General features: G+C 39.8%; 1 protein-coding gene across 3 annotated transcripts in view; it reads left to right on the top strand.

The window, feature by feature from the left end:
• The window catches only part of PARD3B (par-3 family cell polarity regulator beta), a 1,038,672-nt gene that overhangs the window by 594,690 nt on the left and 426,240 nt on the right, over positions 1–17,742 (top strand). For all 3 annotated transcript variants that reach the window (XM_082689121.1, XM_082689120.1, XM_082689122.1), the window contains 2 exons: positions 2,856–3,041; positions 16,869–17,039. In XM_082689121.1, the coding sequence (XP_082545247.1) occupies positions 2,856–3,041; positions 16,869–17,039 (357 nt within the window). The remainder of the gene's footprint in view (positions 1–2,855; positions 3,042–16,868; positions 17,040–17,742) is intronic.

Genomic DNA, 17,742 nt, shown 5'->3' with positions numbered 1-17,742 from the left:
GTTGAGATTTCTTGTGACTAGGCCAAGTCATAGTGGTTCACAGAGGTTGAGATATAGCATAGCAGTTACGAGTCTGGCACAGGAAATACACTGCCTGGACCTCACAAAGCTCCAACACTGTAAGGTCTTATAGACTGTAAGCATGGTACTTATCTGCTGTGCATTTCAGTCTCCTCCACTGTTAAATGGTCATGACAATATTCCTCACAGAGTTGTTATGAAGAGTAAGTACGTTAATATGTGTAAAGCACTTAGAACCATTGTTAGCCACTAGATTGTTTTTGCTGTTCTATTTCTGGCTTTCAGGTATCAGGGACTTGAAAGGGGGACCCTCTTGCACTCCTGGTGGGAATGAAAGCTGGTGCAGCCACTCTGGAAAACAGTATGGAGTTTCCTCCAAAAATTAAAAATAGAACTACCTTATGATCCAGCAATTAAACTACTAGGTATTTACCCAAGGAATTCAAAAATACTAATTCAAAGGGATACGTGCACCCTAATGTTCATAGTAGATTTATCTACAGTATCCAAATTATGGAAACAGCCCAAGTGTCCATCAACTGATGAACACATAAAGAGGATATATATGTGTACAGTGGAATATTACTCAGCCACAAAAAAGAATGAACTCTTGCCATTTCCAATGACATAACTGGAGCTAGAGGGTATTATGCTAAATGAAAGACAAATACCATATGATTTCACTCATATGTGGAATTTAAGAAAACAAATGAGCAAAGGGAAAAAAAGAGAGAGAGAGGGACAAACCAAGAAACAGACTCTTAACTATAGAGAACAAACTGATGATTACCAGACGAGAGTTTGCTATGAGGACAGGTTAAATAGGTGATGGGGATTAAACAGGGCACTTGTGATGAGCACAGGGTGATGTATGGAAGTGTTGAATCACTATATCTTACACCTGAAATTGATAGAATACTGTCTATTAACTAACTGGAATTAAAATAAAAACTTAAACACATATACACAAATGAAAAAGATAGCCATAATATCACTTGGTTTCTATTTTGTTCCTATCACATGTGTCATAAATGAAAGGTATTGGTACAAATAGTGATTGTCAATCTTAATTAAACACAGTTGCCGAAGAAATCGGATTTGATTACAGAATAAAATGGTTTGAAGATATTACTCAAGCAAAACTTGCCCTTGTGTCATTTTGTTTCTAGTAGATTAAAAAGCCAGAGAAGCTTCTAGTCTTCCTCTAAAATGGTGTTCACAAACTTCTAGGCAGAACAGCTGTTCTTCAATTTGTACTTTAATTCAGTGGAACTTTATTAGACTAAAATTAACCAAACCCCAGAGAGACCTGGAAACATAAATGATTATCAAATGTTACGGATTCTAAATAGGACATTCTGGAAGACAAAGATGAAGGCTAACAATTTACCTTTCATATTTAACTATCGCATTCCCATGGGGGAGAAAAAAGACAGCTAGTTTGAATCAAATAATGGGATGTTTCTTGGATAATAATACAGTGAGTTAGTTGAAAGAACTAACTAGTCATAGGTTTATTATATCAAGCACTAAAGTTTCATTTCTTTGAAAGTACATATTGTCCAGGTTTTTATAGCTAACTTCAGGTACAGTGAAATTAAATGAACTATTTCTTTGAAGGTAGACATGGGCTTTCTCTATTTTGGTAGGAGTTGAAAATACTAGGTCAGTGGATCTGGCAATGATCAGCCTCTTAATCTTGTTTTAATTATGGGTTCTTTGCTACTTCTGATTTTATAGTTGTTATTTGGTGACTGACATTCAGACATTCACAGTAATTTCTAAAATATGCGATTTCACAGAAGAGTCCCTCAAAGTGACCCTAAGATGAGAGTTTCTAGACATAATTACAGAGAGGAAGGAACTACCGACCTAGCATGAGTTGAAGGTTTCTAGGGCTATCTCATTTTCAAATTTTCCAGTCAAACACTGTGGCCGAGTTTCACATTTCTGCAAGCTTGGGCAGGAGGGAGGCCGTAGGGGGCACCTGCGAAGATTATCATGTGGGCAGCATTTTTCCATTGTCACTGCTGTACATTTGAAAACATCAAGGGCTAAATACGATTAACCTTTGCTTCTCCCTGGAAACTTGAACCCTAAGTGTGCCTGCTGCCTCCATTCTCTGTTACTCTAATTTTCTGAGAACAGCTGTGCTTGTGGCTAGGTGTCATTTGGCAAAGAAGACACAAATATTTGTCGTGCATTCCCATTTTTGGTTAGGTTCAAAATCTGGTTGCCAGTGACTTGTACTGTCAATGAAGCAAGCTTAAGGCCTCAATTGAGCAAAGTGATACTCATCATAAAGCACATTTCCCTAAATTTAAGATAACATATTTTTCAGTGCTCTGTATCCAATTGATATTCTTGATCATGAACATTGTTTCCATGGTAAAGGATATGTTTTAAATACACAAGCCAAATATTTCCCCCAAATTTTAGCATGTTTCTACACTCAGTTCTGTTTCTTCATCTGTAAAATGAAGGCATTAAGATCACGTTATCTCTAAGGTCTTTTCTGGTGCCTAAGACCCCCTAAGTAACGCCCTGCCTCTTTAATTATTGAGACTCTGCTGGATTTCCGGATATTTACAGGCTATTTCAAGTGGCATGACTCCACCTAGCCAAAGGGTCCTCTCTGTTGGCCCTCGGCAGATGTGACTCCCAAGAACTCTTCTACCTTCCAGGGACATGGTGGTGGCCCCCCACAGAGAAAGAAGACCAGCCTGTTAGTGGTCCAATCACGCTGTCTTGCCAGTTGCCTCTTTGTTTGGCCATTCAGGTACAAACACTAACCTGCTTTCTTCCCCTCACTCTTTCCACGTGTTCTTCAACAGAAAGGAGAGCCCGACTGCTATGCACTCTCCCTGGAAACGACCGAGCAACTCACCTTCGAGATCCCCCTGAATGATTCGGGTTCTGCTGGTCTCGGCGTGAGCTTGAAAGGGAACAAATCTCGAGAAACTGGAACGGACTTGGGAATTTTTATCAAATCCATCATCCATGGAGGTGCTGCTTTCAAGGTCAGTAGGACTGCTCGTTTGCATGTCAGTGTGAAGGTGTGTGATGTGTCCCTTTGCTCAGGGACTGGGTGGAGGCATTATCTGAAGATGTGAGACCACAAGGCTCTCCTGCAGATGTACCACGTATATGTGTGAACAGATCTGGGCAACAATTGTCTGTGTTCACCCTCTGTGTGGTTAGTTTTATGCCCCAGACATTGTTCTCTAAACCCATCATGATCAGTACTCTTTCTCCCATTCCTTTTATTACTCTGTTAGGATTCCTGTGAATTTGTAACCAGACAGAGTTGAACCTCAAAATAGCCTTAGAAAAATAAAACTCAAAACAAGTCAACATGAAGGCAGCAAATAAGGAAATTTGCTCTTGCAAGAATGAAAGCTCAGTGGAGCCTGAGAATGACTGAAGTGTAAATTAAAGGTTATTTATCATGTTTTATGCCCTTGAAGATAGGCATGGTGCCAGGAATGCATGTTTGCCTTTGAACTTGGGAAAACTTACAGTCTTCCAGAAAAAGAGGAAAGAAAGTGATTCTGCCTTTTCACATTGGGGTGAGCAGTGTGATCATTGATATTAACATAGTATAATGGTTATCTAGATGGCCTGGGTTCAAATCAAGCTTCATTGCCATGCTCTGACCAGGACACCATTGCTAGCTGTGGGAATATGGGTGAGGAATGTGACCTGCTGTGCTCCCATATCTTCATTTCTGGGGGGTGCATAATGGGTAATACCTAATTCAAGTGTCCTGCAGATGAAATTAACACACATACTATGATTAAAACAGCAAAGTGATTAGAGATGGGGGAAACATGTTTGTGCTTATGATCTGCCACCCTCCCCACCATGCTCATCTCACGCCATGCCACAGGGCTTCTTGAGTTGGAGTCCTCCCCAGACTGCTCCCACCCGCTATCATGTGGACAAGGTACTTGTCGGACAAGTTACTTGTCTCCATATGCTTCGGTTTCCTCTCTTGTAAAATGAATAAAATTAATAGAGCCTACCTGCTGGTGCTCTTAAAAGGACAAAGAGAGATACTGTATGCATTTTGTCCAGCACAGTGCCTACGATAAACTTTCAACAAATGTTAGCTGTTTAAAAATAATCTGACACGTATCACACGTGACCCTCCCTTAACAAAAGCCAAGAAAGATCTGTGGAGAGTTTCTAGGAGCATCTCCGGTCTCGGAGTGCTGGCTTGGTCGAATCACTGGTGTCTTCTCACTTATCATTCCACATTTGTTTCAGACCTAGACACTGAGCTGATGCCTTTTTCCTTTGGAAATAAGAAATTCATTGTGAGTAGACAACTTTTTAATGGACTCCTTGGATCAGTTAATTTTTTTTGACATAATAAATAATGACAGGATTTCAGTAACATACATCAGTAAGCCTATATGTCTCTCACGACTCTGCAGGACAGCTCAAGTGGCTGGGATTCAGGCTGCTGTACCTTTGTGCAGGTCAGTGTCCTCCGTGTACGTCACTCCCCCCTCCCCGGACCAGCAGGCTAGCGGGAGCACGTTCTTCTCATGCTCTGAGGTGGCAGAGGGCCAGCAGCAAAGACAGAGTGAAGCCTCTCAAATCCGAGGCCCCGAGCTGGCACTCCGCCCCTCCACGCGCACACAGAAACACACACGTGCACTTCTGACCAATGCAGTCATGTGGGTGAGTCCAAGGTCAAGGCCTGGGGAAACACAGTCCACCCCTGGTGAAGCTGTGGCGAAGGTGCACGTCCAGAGAAGGGGGAAGTTTGGGGTCAGTCGTTCAGTCTCTCACATTCTCCCATCTGGCTCAGAAACACAGAACCAGGAGCAAAAGGAGAATAATAGTAAGAATAGCAGCAGCATTAGCCTTCCCTGTGCTCAGCACTTAGCGTACACCCGCTGCGGGGGTAGATACTTTAGGTGGGTTCTCTAATTGCGTTCTTCATGTTGACACTGGATGATAATTAGGCAGTTCCATCAGAGGGAAACTGCAGATTACAGAGTTTAGTGCTTCTCCTGTGGTCACAGCCAGGAACCGCTTAAGCTAAGACTTGAACCTGGGTAGTCTGACTTCGGAGCCTGTGCTCCACTGTACTGCGGTGAAGCTTCCTTCAGCAACCCCTTCATATTCCAGAAGATCGGGGGCCGTTATCCCGGAGTTGTCTGGTGCCACACCTGTCGCCCTTCACCAAGCCGTCTAAGCATGTGCTGTGTTTAAAGAGGAGCCTTGATCCTGCTTGTGGTTACCGGGTTGATATTCTTCTTCTTATACCTAATGACAGTTCTGTTTGCAGAATTTATTCCAAGTAAAATTGGAACTGAAATGATTTTTTGGAAATTAAAAGCAAACATCTTAGCTGCTTTATGAGCAATAACTTAAGCTCAAGCAGATATTGGAGAGCAGGTTTAATGTGTATATCCATGTTTGTGTAAGTGAGCATCTCCTTACCTAAGCAGTTTCTAACAGTCCTGTTTCTCCAAGAAAGATTTCACTTTCCATTTATGTAAATTTCTTTCCTGACACCAGTCTGCTGAGTCAGACAATCACACCACTAAAAACCACTGGACAGCATATTTAAGTTAAGCTGATCTTAAACAGTAAGAGGCATCAATCATGAATTTAGCCTTATTGTGAATGTTTAGTATCCATTTGTCTTGTTTACTTTCTGCAGTATAAAGGGTGCAGGACTAAGCTTTGCTCACAAGAAATCTGATTAACCAGAAAAAGAGAGAGAGAGAGAGAGAGAAAGTATTTTTCTATTCTGCTGCTGCCGTTCCAATAATCCATTGTTACTCTTCAGAAAATTGCCACCTGTTCTGTGATTCAGGATTATGTCTTACAGAAATTGTTTGGAGACTTTGTTCCTGTCCCCTGTTCAGAAGATACAAATGTAACAGACTGCAGTGTCCCCAGGGCAAAGGGGAGATAAGCATGAGGAACATCCACTTTAGCATCTGGCCCTAGGTTTTTACCTGAAATCAACAAAATAATCTTTCTGCCAGAGCACAATCTTTTTCTCCTGGCCCTTCGTACCACTAATTGGTTCTCAAGGTGTTTTTCCCTTTAGGGAAGGTGGATTTTTGAAAACTAAACTACTTTGAAAAGTATGACCAAATTCTTCCTGTGGATTCTGTGTGCTGTATTCTCCTGGGGGCTTCCGCTGGTATAAACAAAGATAGGCTACTTCTTGCCAGATGCAAAACCACCGAACCACTGTGCGACTGTGACTATAATTGAGGGGCTCTTTTTTTCTTCCTTTTCTCTCTTTCTCTCTTTTTATTTATTTTTATTTATTTATTTTTTATTTACCTCTCGGGCTGCTGCTTTCAATCACTTCCTCCCTTATTTGAGTTCTTTCTAATGGAGATGTAAATCTGTGTTTGAAAATAAAAGCACCTGGCTCTTCTAGGAGTCCCTCTTGGGGTAAATTCCTCTCACTCAAGGGGCAAACTAAACAATATTCTTACTCTACTCAGAGTTATCCAAATGCTTAATCTCATTAATATTTAAATTCCAGTCTGCAGATCAAGAAGGAAATCCCAGAAACTCCTTCCTATTTGTGTCAGGGCTCAACATCTGCCATTTCAGACCCCTTCAGCCTGTGGAGCTCTTTGTGGACATTTCTGAAGCATTCGTTTGAGCTCCACTTTTCAAAGTACAAAGGGGCCATTGACCTCAGTAGCCAAATATGACTGAGTATTGGTGCTAATTTGCTTAAACAGTAACAGGGATTACATGTTTGTGCTTCCATTTTAGTTTCTGTCATTCGTACTGGGCATTGGCAGCTGAAGTACAGGGTAATTGCTTTCAGAACCTGAAAATACTAGATAGAAGTCTCTGGGTTTAACATCTTCCAAACCAAGACCTGTATGGCATTTTTTTTTTAATATTTTATTTATTTATTTGACAGAGAGGTAGAGAAAGCACAAGTAGGCAGAGTGGCACGCAGAGGGAGAGGGAGAAGCAGTCTCTCCGCTGAGCAGGGAGCCCGACATGGGCTTGATCCCAGGACCCCGGGATCATGACCTGAGCCAAAGGCAGCTGCTTAGCTGACTGAGCCACCCAGGCGTCCCAACTACTCTGTATGACATTATGAAGTGCTTAAGGATGCTTTTCTAAAATTTCAGTTCTGTGATCAGAATTTAAAGCAAACGCGGTGGTGTCATTATTGTTAAATGAAAAGGAATATTGTCTGTGTTGCAGTTAGAAAAAAGTACCCCGAGAAGGATACTCTTCTTTCCCCAAATCCACATAAAAATTAGCTTTTCCTTTCCCTCACTAAAGCACACACAAAGTCTTAATGATTTGAAGACCTTCAATATTCTCATCCTCATTGGCTAAACCTTTTGAATTCTGAGATCAGTAGCTTTCTTTTGCTTTGCTTTTCATGAACTATAGTAACTGAATTTTTTAAGAGAAAATACATTTTACATCTATTGATTATAATAACTTAAGCTGGCTATTTATCTTAGGTTTTTCCTCAAAAATAAATCACTTTTAGGAAAAATATTTAACTAGAAGAGTGATATTTTCTTAAAAATTGACATAGGATTTTAGTATGATATAATAAGAATAAAAATCTCATGGAATCGGTTATATTAATTCTGAATGACATTTTTTATTTGAATATACAGACTTTGGGAATAGAATATGTCCTACTGAAACCTTGAAATAATAAGGTAAAAAGTAAAATTTAAAGGCAATTTTTGCTAAGGGAAAAATGTCATGTATCAGATTATTTAAGGTCTTTTATATAGAATGGATTTAAGAATACCTGTTATTCTCTAGAAAATTAATTAGCCAGGTTTGTGCTTAATAAATACTACTTGATGATGATGAAATTAAATGAAAGAAAAATGCCTGACATAGCTAATTGTAAATGCATGTGCTCAGAATATGAAATAGGTATAATTTAAGTAATTTGATTCTGGTGTGCTTAGGAAATTTGGAATACTCCCTCTGAGAAATGCAGAATTTCATAAACTACACTATTTAGTATGAGGTGAAAGAAAGAAAAAAAAAAAGATCTAATACAAGCACTCTCCCTGTTTTAAAATGACTCAAATGTGAATTTTTAGAGTGAATGTACACAATTGTAGAGTTCCTGGGAATATAGAGCTTGGTGCTAAATGTTCACGTCTCGTCGTAATCTGGACCAGTTAGCAGCAGCCAAGCTATTCCACAGCAGTCCAGGAGGAGTTCCCCGTGTGAGTCATTTCCAACTCCAACTCTACTGGTATCTATAAATCATGGAGGGGATCTATAATTAATGAACTCAAAGGCAGTTAAAAGGGACAGCTTTTAAGGAACACTAATGTTAAATGATTTCTTCAACTACCCATTCTTCTTAAAATTGGTAATGTTTTCTACTGGTGGAAAACCATAACAATCGTTAGAAGCAGTCATGTTTTCCAGGTTTTTACCTCTGACCAATGGACCCCACACTCCAAGGATGTCAGTTGCTCTGTTGAAGCTTCTCAACTGTGAGAAGCTAAACTCTGACATTTCATCCTGACCATGAAAATGTGATTCGCTTTAGAAACACCTAAAAGCAGGAAACTTGCCTGGAAAAATTCAGAATCACTGTATATCCAATAAGAATTTTACCTTAAAAATGAAAAATAGAAATACCATAAAAAAAATATATATATATTCTGTCCTCTCCAAAAAAAAAAAAAAAAATGAAATTATTAACTTAAACATGAGAAAAATAGTATCAATTGTTATGCTAATTATATAACCCAATTTACTTTTATTAAAAAAAAAAAAAAGCAAGAATCTTGGCCTATGTTAATTCAGACAGTCAGGCTCATCACTTAATGGGTTTTCTCCAGTAGCAACTATTTTATAGGGAGATACTATAACATTATTTTTAAAATCTCGCAATATCAGCATAATCATTGCTTTTCTTGATGATCTTTATCACTTATACATTTTTATTTTATACACAGAAATTCAAATAAAAAATCCATACCATGCCAGATAAAATTTTGGAAACCTACATCTTTTGAGGTGTATTTTGGGCTCTATGATTGTCTCCATGGGCTGAAAGAAATTGTAAGAATTGGTAGTCCTAATCAAAAAGGAAATGATAATCTACAAAAGTTGATATACCATGATAATGATAATTTGACACTGAAAATATACCTTTCAACTGTAGAGCTATAGTCACCTTCATTATGGGTATTTATAGAATAGATATATACTCTCTATATAGATATATATATAGAGAGAGAATTCATATGTTTATATGTAGTTACTATATATTGTATAATATTTATTACATATTTGTATATAAAACTATAATATAACATGATCTAAGTTTTGGCCTTGACACTTTGCTTTGGACCCATTCTTCCAGGGACAAGACTTTAAGCAATTTTCGCACAAAAAATTGTATAGTTCCTTTCTTGTTAATAAGAAGATTTTCAAGAAGTTGTAAAGTCCTCAGATTCTCATCTTGTTAGGCAGTCATGGCAGACTCTGCTTAACTCATATAAAACACATATGCCTTAATAAGCTTTTTATTATCCAGTTTCCTAGGCCAAAGTAAACCAAAAACAGAAAATCAGGAAGGAGATAAGAATATATGGGTGAGGAAGCTGAAATGACAGGAAGCAGAAGTGTCAGATAAGCACAAAATGCTATTACCACATAGTAAGCCAGGGAATATTTGTGATAACTCTTAAATCAGTGCTTCTCAAACTTTTTTTTTTCCTGAGGAAATTAATAAGATTCAGTAACAACTATGATAGAGTCTCTAAGTTGGGATATATTTATGCCCCTCATTTTTCCAGAAGGAGCTTAAAATGAAGGAATTATAACACATTTTGAAAGTATTAGAATGGTTTTGATTATATATATGGTGACACTCTAAATAATATTCTGTTATCTTTGGCAAAAACAGGTTGAAATACTACAAATATGGAGTAAACGGTATGTTGCTAAGACTTCCCCAGTTTGCTGCATAATAAAGGAGGGAAGCTTTTAAAACAATACTGAATTAAATGAGTAAATTTAAATTTTACATTCATTGAGGAAGTGACAATAGGGCCAGTACACAGGAAGTAATCAGGTTTCCCTTTTAGAAGTCTACATGTTCTGTGAACATGTGCTGGCGTATTCAGGCCAGCCTGAGTCCGTGAATCTCTCACAGTTACAGTTTGTACATAAACCATTTGTTCATCATAGATGAAACTTACACCAGCTCCAGAACACCTGAATGGAAGATTTTGCAAGTGACTCGACTTAGGATGCACTTCTTGGACATCTCTAGTGAGTTCTGCAATATATAGTAGGCTGGAGATAGGGAACTTAAAAACAACTCATTCCGTAATCAAGATGGTGCTGGAATAAGTTAAAAACATCAACAAAACAAGTCCACTATGATAAAGGTGGGGTAGATGAGTATTACTAAATATCATCAGTATTGAGATGATGGTGAAATTAATTCTCCCTATGCAGATATCTATGAGTGGGAGGCGGTTGCTGACTTTTGTTCTGAAGGATAGATAGCCATTCAGGGGATAAGTGGGAATGCAGAGGACATTTTGGACAGAAGGAGAAATACAGGCCACATCGCGGTGGGCTCAACCCCAGAATGCAGTTTCTTGTCCCTGGAAAATAGAGCTCTTACTTGGAAAGAATTGGCCCTGTTTATTTTGGTCGAAATTGTGTTAGGACAGATGATGTAAAACATTGATTAATGTAGGTAGGTGCTCTTCAAGACAAGAACTTACATGCTTCTATTCTTACCAACTTTCTTTATTCCTCCTCTCTGTTTCAAAACCTGTACTTTAAGATCTTGATTTATTCTTTTCCTTTCCTTGCTGTTGTTTTCAAATGAAGTCAAATGATTTTAATCTGGAATGTCAAGTTCTTCTGTAGGTTGGATTTTTTTTTCTTTTCTTTTTTTTTTTTTTTTTGCAAAAATATGGTAGGCAGATGTTGTCATGGAATGCTTTTAGGGCCTTGTGAAGGATTTGTTCAGGACAATCCTTTCCCTCAATCAGGTGTCATCTTGCCTGGAGTCCCAGCCCACTCCAGGGAAACCCTGCTTCGAAGTCTGAAGTCAGGCTCTGGGATTTGGGCTCTGGGTGTTGATAATATCCCAGGAGGCTTTACTGAGGGCCCCATTAGAAACATGCAGAGGCAGGAGCTGACATCTGGTTATGATTAATCCTCTCAACACCCTGGCCGAATGCGAGCTGGCCTTGGGCTCCAGCCAGCTACTCCCGAGAAAAACCAGCCCACTCCCTCATACTTGTTTCATGTTTTGCAGAGGCTAGTTCTTTGCTTAGACTTTCTTACTCTCCCCTCCATGTTCATTATTAGAACTTTAGAGGTAGAGGGGCCTTACCAAAAAAATTGGCTCAAGGTGATAGATGAAGCCATACAATGTCACCAGTAATCATGGTAGAGATAGTACCCGGGCACCACGGAGTATAACAGGTGCTGAAATACAAGGTCACTAGACTGCCTGGAAATTGTGGATCTACTTCAGTGGGCATATGGAGTATCCTACAAGATATGTGACTGCTCCCATTACAAAGAATTATCTGGTCCAAATGTGCAGCTGTGGAGAAACTGTGGTGTAAATACTTATTTTTAAGAGATGAGAATCTGTAGCCTTTATTAGATTCTCAAAGGAACCTGAGAGTCCATAAAAGTCAAGAATCACTAGCAACATAGTTGGAAAAATGGCCTTCAGAGTGACACAGTCCAAGTTCACATCTGCTTTAGAATTGGGACTTGTAACAATGCATTGAACAGGCTCAATTCTTGGTTTCTTTTTTATAAAATGAGGGCGACTGTCCCCAGTGTATAGGATTGTTGTAAAGATTAAATTGTCTAGTGCACATAATGGGTTTAGCACAATGACTACCCAAACTCATAAGAAACTCATTAAATAATTATTATCATTAATAATTATAGTGTTGGGGCACCTGGGTGGTTCAGTGGGTTAAGGTCTCTGCTTTTGGCTCGGGACATGATCCCAGGGTCCTAGGATCGAGCCCCACATCGGGCTATCTGCTCAGCAGGGAGCCTGTTCCTCCTCTCTCTCTGCCTACCTCTCTGCCTAGTTATGATCTCTGTCTGTCAAATAAATAAATAAAATCTTCGGAAAAAGAAATAAAAAAAATTTTAGTGTCTCTAATCATCTCTAGAATTCTGAATTTAGAAGGAGTACAGCATAACAGGTACATGTCTGACTTAGAGACAAGGACACCTAGCCATGCCAGTAACCTTTGGCAAACCACTGTATCTCTTTGAGTCTCCATGTCTACATCTCTTAAATAGAGGAGAGTAGTATTTCTCTCACAGGATCATTGTGAGAACAAAATGAGAGAGCATATATAAAACATTTGCATCACGACTGCCCTATATTAGGTGCTCAGTAAAAGGGAGATATAATACTCAAACATCTTGTCTCCTGGGCCACTCATCCTATTGTAGGAGAACTGGGTTAGGGCCGATGAGATTTGAAGTAATCCCAGGACATGGAGAAGACCTAAATCTTGTACCAGTTTTTATTCGTCCTTAAGTATCCTAAGGAAGTTACTTTTTATCTTTACTCTGATCTCCTTCCTCTTTGGGGAACTGCCTTTACTCCCTCCTGTCTTGAGGATGGATAGAGTTGGTTGTGGGATTGGGCAGAGATGAAGGGAGTAATTGACAGAGGTGAGGAGTCTTGTTCGTTAGGGGTCTGACAGCAGTATAATAGGAAGGAAGGTGTCTTAGTCTCTTCGGGCTGCTTTAACAGACTGCCATAGACTAGGTGGCTTATAGAAAACAAGTTTCTTTTTCCCAGTGCAGGCTGAAGTCTAACATCAAGGCGCCAGCAGATTCAGTGTCTGGTGAGACCCATTTCGGGTTGATAGATAGCTGTCTGCTCGCTGTACCCTCACATGGCAGAGGGGTTGAGGGATCTCTCTCAGGCCTGTTTTATGTGGGCACTGATCCCATTCATGAAGGTTCCATCTTAATAACATCACGTATTTGAAACATGTATTTGGAAGAGGGTTGGGGGAGGAAGGACACAAATAGTCTATAGTAGAAAGGGATTTTTTTTTTTTCTTTAACAGATGCAAGCATGACCCAAATTACAATGAAATAAATATGCTAAGGTTACTGAGTTATATGCCTGGATAGTTGAATTCACTTCTATAAAATCAGTTGATGAGAGTTAACATTCTCATGTCTAAGTACTCACTTAAACATAGTATTAAAAAGATAAAAACCACAAAAATGTGCTTTTCTTGGTCAAAATTATCCCAAAGCATACACAATGGGCATATACAATTGAAGGATATTTAATGAATCTGGGTTGAGATATTTCATGAGCTTTCCATTGAATCACTTTCATTTTCAATCAAGACCAGACATGGGTATGCATTTATGTCTGTATGGTTAGAGAGGTGAACAAATTGTTGTCTTCTGCTTCTTCAGAAGAAGACAGCACTTGTCCTGCCATCCCCCAACACAGGCATCAGTCACCGTATCTTCTGCCATGTGACTCTGGATTTTATATCGGGCTCTCTTCCAGGAGACATCTGATGGCATATTGTCCACTCTGGCTTTGAATGTTTTATTCTTGAAGCATTAATTCTTTAGGAACTAGTCATCCTCACCTATGTAGCAGAGGGAATGGTTAGGAATAGAGAATGCTAAGAAGCCAGGACTTGGGCTCTTCTGATCTAGCCCTGACCCTAACTAGCTGAGCAAGTCCCAGCCCATGGGGAAGTGCCTTTTCTTAAGAGGAGTTCAATCGATGGTTTTGCATCCCCTTTTGACATCACATTATTTATCTGTAAACAGAAGAGGTTGGAAAAGATGATCTCGAAGGACCTTCCAAGCTCTAAATTCTATGATTATATTCTAAATGTTAGGACATCATGGCACTTACTGGCATCACCATTAATGAAATTACCCATCATTTATCTTATACAGAGAAAGCACACACCATGAGTTACAGACCAGCCAGGCCTGAAAATGAAAGTGTGTGGATTTTTATCCTGCCCCCAGCTCTCCAGTGATGCTTGTGATAAGTGTGTATGTCTTCTTTAAAAAACAAAAACAAAAAAACAAACAAACAAAAAAAATCCCAGCTGCCCTGGGGTGACCTGACCTGCCTTTTTGTTTGGACTTGTATGTAAACATGTTCTACTTCAACGTTGTGCTCTATCTGTTTGAGACTGGAATGTAGCTAAAAACGAAAGTTTGTGCTTAGTATCTGTTGGTAAGAGATTATTTTATCAAAAAAAAAAAAAATGTCCTTGTATCTCCTTATCTCTTATTTACTTCTTCACATAGAACTTGCTCCATACTTCCCAGAGAAGGTTCACATGAGGTTACCAGGTGTGATCTCACTCAGATTGTATTTCCTCCATCCTCGAGATGCCCATAAAGTTTCAGTCTTTATCTTTCTTCATATCATAGAGGACGAGGTGTCCTGCCAAGACTAACCCTCTGCAAATCCAACATGAGACCTCATTTCCTGTTAACAGAGTGAGGATCTTGATCCCTCTTCTGCTTCCTCCTCCTCCTTAAAAATCTCACATCTAATTGTTAATGACCCTCCCAGCCTCCTTCTCAAGACTCAACCCAACAGTCCTCTTCCATGAAAGGCCAAAGTAGACCGTAAGGATTTCTCGAGTTGTGTCTCACTTCACGTAACTAAACCATTAAGGTTGTTTTGTTTTACCCTGCTTTGTGTAACCGTAACCTCAGTCTTTCTGTGCCTCCCTCAAAATTAGATCATAGAAATGGAGAGATTTCTTTCTTGTTTGGCCTTTCCTGTAAATCTCATTTCCAGATTTGCTCCCAGTTAGGGTAAAGGTTAAGTGGAGTGGGAAAACAAAAGGAAGGAGGAGATGTCGTGCTTTGTGGAGGCAGTGCACTCAGACGTTTTCCAGCTCTAATCGAATGCCCTTCTCGATCGATCTCATCACCTTGCCATCCCACTTTCTTCGTTCAGGAGCATGCACTCTTCCAGGTGGCCTCCGCCATCTTGTCTGCCCAGTGGCCTCTCCAGCAGGTGGCATATGCAGTGAGTCTCCATGATGGCTTTAGCTCTCCAGGGCAGCTTTCCACACTCACCCTTCCCCCTGTTGTCGGCGGGAAAACTTCCTCTGACCATCTGCTACTGAATTAGTCAAAGTTTATTAATTTGTCCACAGGATTTCTCCCCCAAAGCTGCCCAGTTGGTCCTATTGTTCTTTGTATGCCCGGTTTTCTCATTTCTTAGGGAAGTGCTATTCTTTTGTATTTTATTCTCCTAACTTGAACATGGATCCCCAATATTTACTACTATAAAAAACTCTTCCGCATTTTCCTCTCCCAATTTAGAGTTGTACAGTTGTAGTCTAGAGACCAAGTAACAAAGAGAATTCTAGTAGGGAGACTGCAGAGCCAAAGAGCATGATATCAGAACTGGGGTCAGTGTGTCTCTGGTTTGCTTTTGTGACCTGGCCAAGTTGCAGCCCTTCTCTTCCTCGGTTTCTTTATCTATAATGTGAATAAAAGCATTGTGTTAGTCTGGAGTTCTGTGACAATCACTAGAGATAATTTATGGAGGAATTCTCTAGGAAGGTAATTTGTCATACAAACCTACTGGCATTTCTGTTGAGTTTATTCTGTTAAGCAGCATCATAATATTCCTTTTTTTTTTTTTTTAAGATTTGTGTATTAGAGAGAGAGCACGAGTGGAGGTAGGGGCAGAGGGGCAGAGGGAAAAGCAGACTCCCCGCCGAGCAGGGAGTCCAATGTGAGGCTCAATCCCAGGATCCCAGGATCATGACCTGAGCTGAAGGCAGACACTTAACCACTGGGCCACCCAGGCGTACCCTCACATCATAACATTCCAAAAACAGCACCTGCACCCGTGCCTCATAGTGAGGACTTCCTACCGTAGTGTGGAGACAGGTCTAAGGCATGTCCCCGATCTGACTGTCAGTATTTTGAAGATTTTTCCCTCGAGGCTGCCTGAGGGGAAGAGGCACTGTGGTCCCCCCACATTCTTTGGTTGGCAGAGCTTGTACCCCAGTTGGTTAGCTGCTGCTGTAGTCTCTAGCTTGTGTGATGCTTCTGGCTGAAGAGAACTAGTGCCTCGAAGTGATTTAGACGGGGGTCCAGGCTGCCAAGCACATGTCGGGCTTCCGTGCACTTTGTAGTACGTGGTTTCCCGAAGATTCTGGGTAAAAGTACTCATCAGTCAGAGCCTCCCTGCAAACAGGCCTTGACAGTCTTCTTTGTCGTGATTTTTCTGCCAGAAGATGCCATAGCAAATTGGTCCTTCACTGCACACCTCTGTGTTGTTCTGCAGACCAGCAGACTAGCAACTCCCAGAGCTAGCGGTAATTTCTAGGAGACTTATCACCACTGTCAAATATGGAACATTTAAGCATAAAGTCTCTCTGTGCCTGCAAATGCAAACCCTTGTTTCAAATGATGTGACCACTTCCTTTTGCTTCCAAACCCCCTTTCCATGAGCCAACACGGTCCCTGCCAGAGAAAATGGCAGAATCAGGCTAGGTTAGCATGCTTGCCAAAGATTTAGGTAGGAGATATTACACAAATGTCTAAATTATTGCAGCTTGGGACTCTGAGATTTCAAAAACATACTTTCACACACTTAATTATTGTTACTATTGTAACTATTTGATAAGCTCCAGAAACTTGTTGTGCCATAGAAAATAAATCATTCCTAATGGCTGGGGGGGTTTTCTTCTTCTTCTTCCTTTTTTTTTTCTTTCTAAACTTGAACTTGTCCTGAAACAGTCATCCATCATCACCATACTTTTCTCTGTTTCATACATTTTTTTTTTCCTCTGCCCTAGGATGGTCGTCTGCGGATGAATGACCAGCTGATTGCTGTTAACGGGGAATCTCTTTTGGGAAAGTCCAACCACGAAGCTATGGAGACACTGAGGCGATCGATGTCCATGGAAGGAAACATTCGAGGGATGATCCAGTTGGTGATTCTGAGGAGACCAGAGAGACCACTGGAGGTGACGCATGTCTTTGGTTCCCTCAGCAAATTGCCCAAATGGCCACCTAAAATATGCAAAGTTCCATCACTTAGTATCAAACTGATCCTGAAACTGGGAAAATATGCCTCAGAAGGGCTCTGATGGATTTCGGTGGCAAACACGTGGTATATTATAGGGATAACTAGAAGGTATAAATATGTACATATCAAGTAAGTAATTTATCAAATCTAACAGGTCCTTATTTTCTAGTTTTTTTTCCCCCCCAGAAATTTCTAGACTTTGGACTTCATTTATGTAGTAAACTATTAAACTACATAGCATCTTTAAATACTTTTTTGATTGATGTGCTTATAGCGTCCATACTTTAGAAAGTTCTTAATCAGAGGTATACAGTGCTTAGTGTAAAGTGAATATCTGTGTGATGCGCTCATGTTTTTCTGTACATAACCTTGTAAATGTTATAGTGCAGTATGTTTTCCCCCACAATGTGCATGTAGATAATATAGACCTGGAACTTAACTAATTCAAAACTTGATTTATTAAGCAAGCTCCTTGCTTCATGTTATATTAAATAAATGTTTTTAATTAAATAAGTATTTTTGCACTGTTTTATCATGATTTTTTATGGATTTTTTTAACGCAAGAAATACTTCTGCCTACACATGAAGTGTAAGCATAAAGTATTCTTGATTGCTGTTATCCCTAAACATTTCACTTATAT

This window comes from Mustela nivalis, assembly GCF_964662115.1.
Source record: "Mustela nivalis genome assembly, chromosome: 11".
In the NCBI taxonomy this organism is placed as follows: Eukaryota; Metazoa; Chordata; class Mammalia; order Carnivora; family Mustelidae; genus Mustela; species Mustela nivalis.
The sequence above is the reverse complement of the archived record's forward strand: the minus strand, read 5'-3'. Positions and strand labels throughout refer to the sequence as shown.